The sequence below is a fragment of the Protobothrops mucrosquamatus genome, unplaced genomic scaffold (assembly GCF_001527695.2).
Source record: "Protobothrops mucrosquamatus isolate PMUCROS unplaced genomic scaffold, P.Mucros_1.0 scaffold5119, whole genome shotgun sequence".
Classification (NCBI taxonomy): domain Eukaryota; kingdom Metazoa; phylum Chordata; class Lepidosauria; order Squamata; family Viperidae; genus Protobothrops; species Protobothrops mucrosquamatus.
This window is the reverse complement of record NW_015390994.1, coordinates 32612-36243: the sequence shown is the minus strand read 5'-3', so window position 1 is coordinate 36243 and position 3632 is coordinate 32612. Positions and strand designations below refer to the sequence as shown.

Below are 3632 nucleotides of genomic sequence, written 5' to 3'. Positions count from 1 at the left end.
AATGCAAATAAATAAATAAAAATCCAGGTTTGGGGCCCTCTCGAGGCTCCATGTGCCTTGCTGTCAGCAGCACATCGTGACCAAAACCTCACCACCCCTTCTGAAGATGAACAGACTGTGCTTTAGGGCAGGGGTCTTCAAACGTGGCCCTTTTAAGACTTGTGGACTTCAACTCCCAGAATTCCTCAGCCAGGCACGCTGGCTGAGGAATTCTGGGAGTTGAAGTCCACAAGTCACAAAAGGGCCAAGTTTGAAGACCCCCTGCTTTAGGGCTTTGCAGCTCCGAGGGCTTTGAGACCATCCCTTAATATTGTTCATTTCCCCTCACCCCACCCCCCTCTTCCATCAGGACAGCCTTTAACAACAACGTCCACTCCGCCTACGGTGCCCTCGGTGCCGGGGCCAAGGACAAGAAAGCCGGCGTGGACGGGAAGACCTACAGCGAGCTGCTGCGACTACTGTGCCAAGACCAGGGGGCCTCGGACGAGACCTTGCAGCCCCTCCTGCAGAAGGTCTCGTGCCGGGACCACGAAGCGGTGCCCTTCGACATCTTCCGCTACGGGGTCCTCACCTGCCTGATCCTTCTGGAGTTCCTGGCCAAGGCCGATGGCCTTTACGACGCCCTCGACAATGGCTCGGGCGCCGCCGACAAAAGGGTCTGCACGGCCGTGCTGGGCACGCTGGAGGATGCTCTCCACCTCGCCGACGTCTCTCCTCCCATCCGTTGCTTGGAGGCTGGATCCAAGCTCAGGCCGGACTGCTTGGCTATGGCTATGGACCGGGCGCTGTTGGAGAGGAAGGCCAGCGCGGCCATGAAGAAGGACGAGTTTCTCAAGAGGGCTTCGTCCATCTTTGTGACAAAAGTGAAGTCGATTCACTAAGAGGTGTGATTCCCTCAACTTTCCTGAGCGGCAGAAGTCTGCGATGCTACGGGGTGCAATTGGACACTGGCTTGGTCTGCTTTGGGGGTGCAGGCAAGGAGGAGAATGGCTTTTGTTTCTACTATTCAGCAAGGCTGCTCCCCTCTAAGGCAGGGGTGGGGAGCTGTGGCCCCTTTAAGGCCCGGTGGACTTCGACTTCCATGGCTGGCTGGGGAATTCTGGGAGTCAAAGTCCACCGGTCCTTAAAGGGGCCATAGCTCCCTATCCCTATTCTGTATGCCCAAAGTCTGAACCCCCCCCTCTTGTTATTTGTTTACTTATTTATTACGGGTTCTTATTTATTTACTTGTTCACTTCCTGATTAGATGCCCTTCAAGAGCTCAAGGCAACAGCTGGAGCACTGCCTCCTCCACCGTGACAATTTCATAAGGTCGATTAGGCCAGGAGAGACACAGGCTGGCCCAGTCACCCAGGGAGCTGATGAAGATTAAGGGGGTTCTTTTCCAGCAGGGACGTCCCCCCCCAAGTCCTTGGGCATTCACAGTCTGGGGGTGTTTGAGCCTAGGATTAGGTCTGCGTATCCTGGCATAGGAGGAAGGAGCAATGGACCGGGACGGGCAGAGGCGGGTATGATGGGACCCTGGGAGCGGCCTTCATTTGGAACGTCAGCTTCACTGCCTGAAAGCATTGTCCATTGTTCAGCCTTCGACTTTTCCCCTCGGCCCTTGGCGGTGGCATCCTCCGCGGCCCTCGGCTGTGTCTGCTGCTTTGGAACGCCCCGCTGGTGTGCATGAAGGCTGCCCTCTTTTGAGAATATTTTCGCGGACTAGGCCAGAGATGTCCAGCCTTGGCAACTTTAAGCCTTGTGGACTTCAACTCCCAGAATTCCACAGCCATCCTGCATTCCCTAGCATTCTGCGAGTTGAAGTCCACAAAGTCATAAAAGGGCCAAGTTTGAAGACCCCCTGTTGTAGGCTCTTAGGCTCTGCCACATATAACTGGATGTGAGACCCACTGATTGAAGTCCGGTTCTATGGAACAGTTGGGATTATTGCTGGTGAACCACTCTCCTTGCGACCCAGCATTGTCTCTACCTGGGCTGCTGGTTTCCGTTGCCAGGCTGCTAGTAAAGTCCCTGGGGCTGTTGGTACTTAGGGGTTGTAGTCTTCCACCTGGTGACATTGAGCGAAGAGCCACGCTGGACTTGGTGGCCTCCATAGCAACCATGGATCTGTCCCAAGTGATCCCTGGCCCGACACATCTGGATGGCTGCACATTGGGTCTTGTTTTTGTCTCCGGGCAGTTGTGACATCATCTGGTGGTGGAGGACATGAACATCAATTCCATTCCAGGGACAGTTCATTTTCTGGTTAGGTTTTTGGCTCACCGGCGTCCCTTTCCCCTGCAGGAAAAAAGTCACTCTGGTCCACTTCAAGCAAGTGACGGACTCTATAGGGCAGGGGTGTCCAACCTTGCCAACTTTAAGACCCATGGCTGGCTGGGGAATTCTGGGAGTGGAAGTCCACAGATCTTAAAGTTGCCTGCTATAGGGTTTTCCTCAAGGATCTGGTGGGCAATTCGAACTAGGCCAGTGGTTCTCAACCTTTTTAATGCCACGACCCCCAACCGGTCGTAAGTCGAGGACTAAACCAGTCGTAAGTCGACGACTAAACCAGTTGTAAGTCGAGGACTACCCAACCGGTCGTAAGTCGAGGACTTTCCCTGCCCGGGAGCGCCGCGCATGCGTGGTTCCGCCCCTTGCGCCGGCCGAGGCGTAGCTGGCAAGCGGCAGAGACGGAGCAGGCCGACCACCAGCTGGCCCAGCTCAAGGGAGGTAAGGCACCCGCCGGAAAAGGGAAAAAAAATGGCGGACAGCCTTGCTTGGCGACCCCCGTGAAATGGTCGATCGACCCCAAATGGGGTCGCGACCCATAGGTTGAGAACCGCTGGCCTAGGCCCTAGTTGCCATCTGAATTGGGCAGACGTTTGAGCTTTGGACTATATTGTCCCTATGCAGCTTCTCCTCTGTGGAGATTACACCTTGGTTTTCTGAGGAGCTAGACATAGAATGATAGAGTAGGAAGGGACCTGGGAGGTCTTCTAGTCCAACTCTCTGCTCAAGCAGGAGGCCCCCTATTTCAGACCAATGGCTGTCCAGTTTCTTTTTGAAGGCCTCCAGTGAGGGAGCACTCACAACTTCTGAAGGCAAGCTGTTCCATTGGTTAGTTGCTCTCACCGTTAGGAAATCCCAGAACGTGCCAGAAGAAGAGATTCCTGGAGTGCTATTGGAAGAAGACTCGGAGTGAGCCTGATTAAACCTAGATAAGGGCCCATATTAGGGACTCCCTTGTGGGTGGAGAAACCTCAGTACTTCTCCGTCTTTACTGCATCCACAGATAACCATCCAGTAGCTCTGCTTAGGATGTCCTGGTCCCTACTTGGATCAGGACAGGCCAGAGGACCATCTGCTGGACTGTGAGAAATATTCTAGCTAACCGGTAGATAAAGTCACTCAGATCTGCCTCAAGGCTGAGGCGCTTGAAGCTCGATCTTCTGGGTGTGAACTGAGAAGAGTCTGAGCTGTTGATTCCCGAGGAAATGGACAGGATTCTCTGTGGTGTTACCTCAACCACCCGTCTGCTGGCTCTGGCGTCCCTTGGGTCTTGAAAGGGGCAGGGAGGTTGGGACCTCGCTGTAGTGTTTTTCACACTGACGGAAGGGGTAGCGCCTCTGACCTTGAAAGACATGGTG

The 3632-nt window shown here is 54.5% G+C and overlaps 1 protein-coding gene across 1 annotated transcript in view; it reads left to right on the top strand.

Moving 5' to 3' along the window:
* Positions 1 to 881, top strand: part of LOC107299569 (tubulin polyglutamylase complex subunit 1-like) — a 3493-nt gene extending 2612 nt beyond the window's left edge. The window contains exon 2 of the mRNA XM_029286805.1: positions 350 to 881. Within this exon, the coding sequence (XP_029142638.1) occupies positions 350 to 881 (532 nt within the window). The remainder of the gene's footprint in view (positions 1 to 349) is intronic.
* The last annotated feature ends 2751 nt before the right edge of the window (positions 882 to 3632 follow it).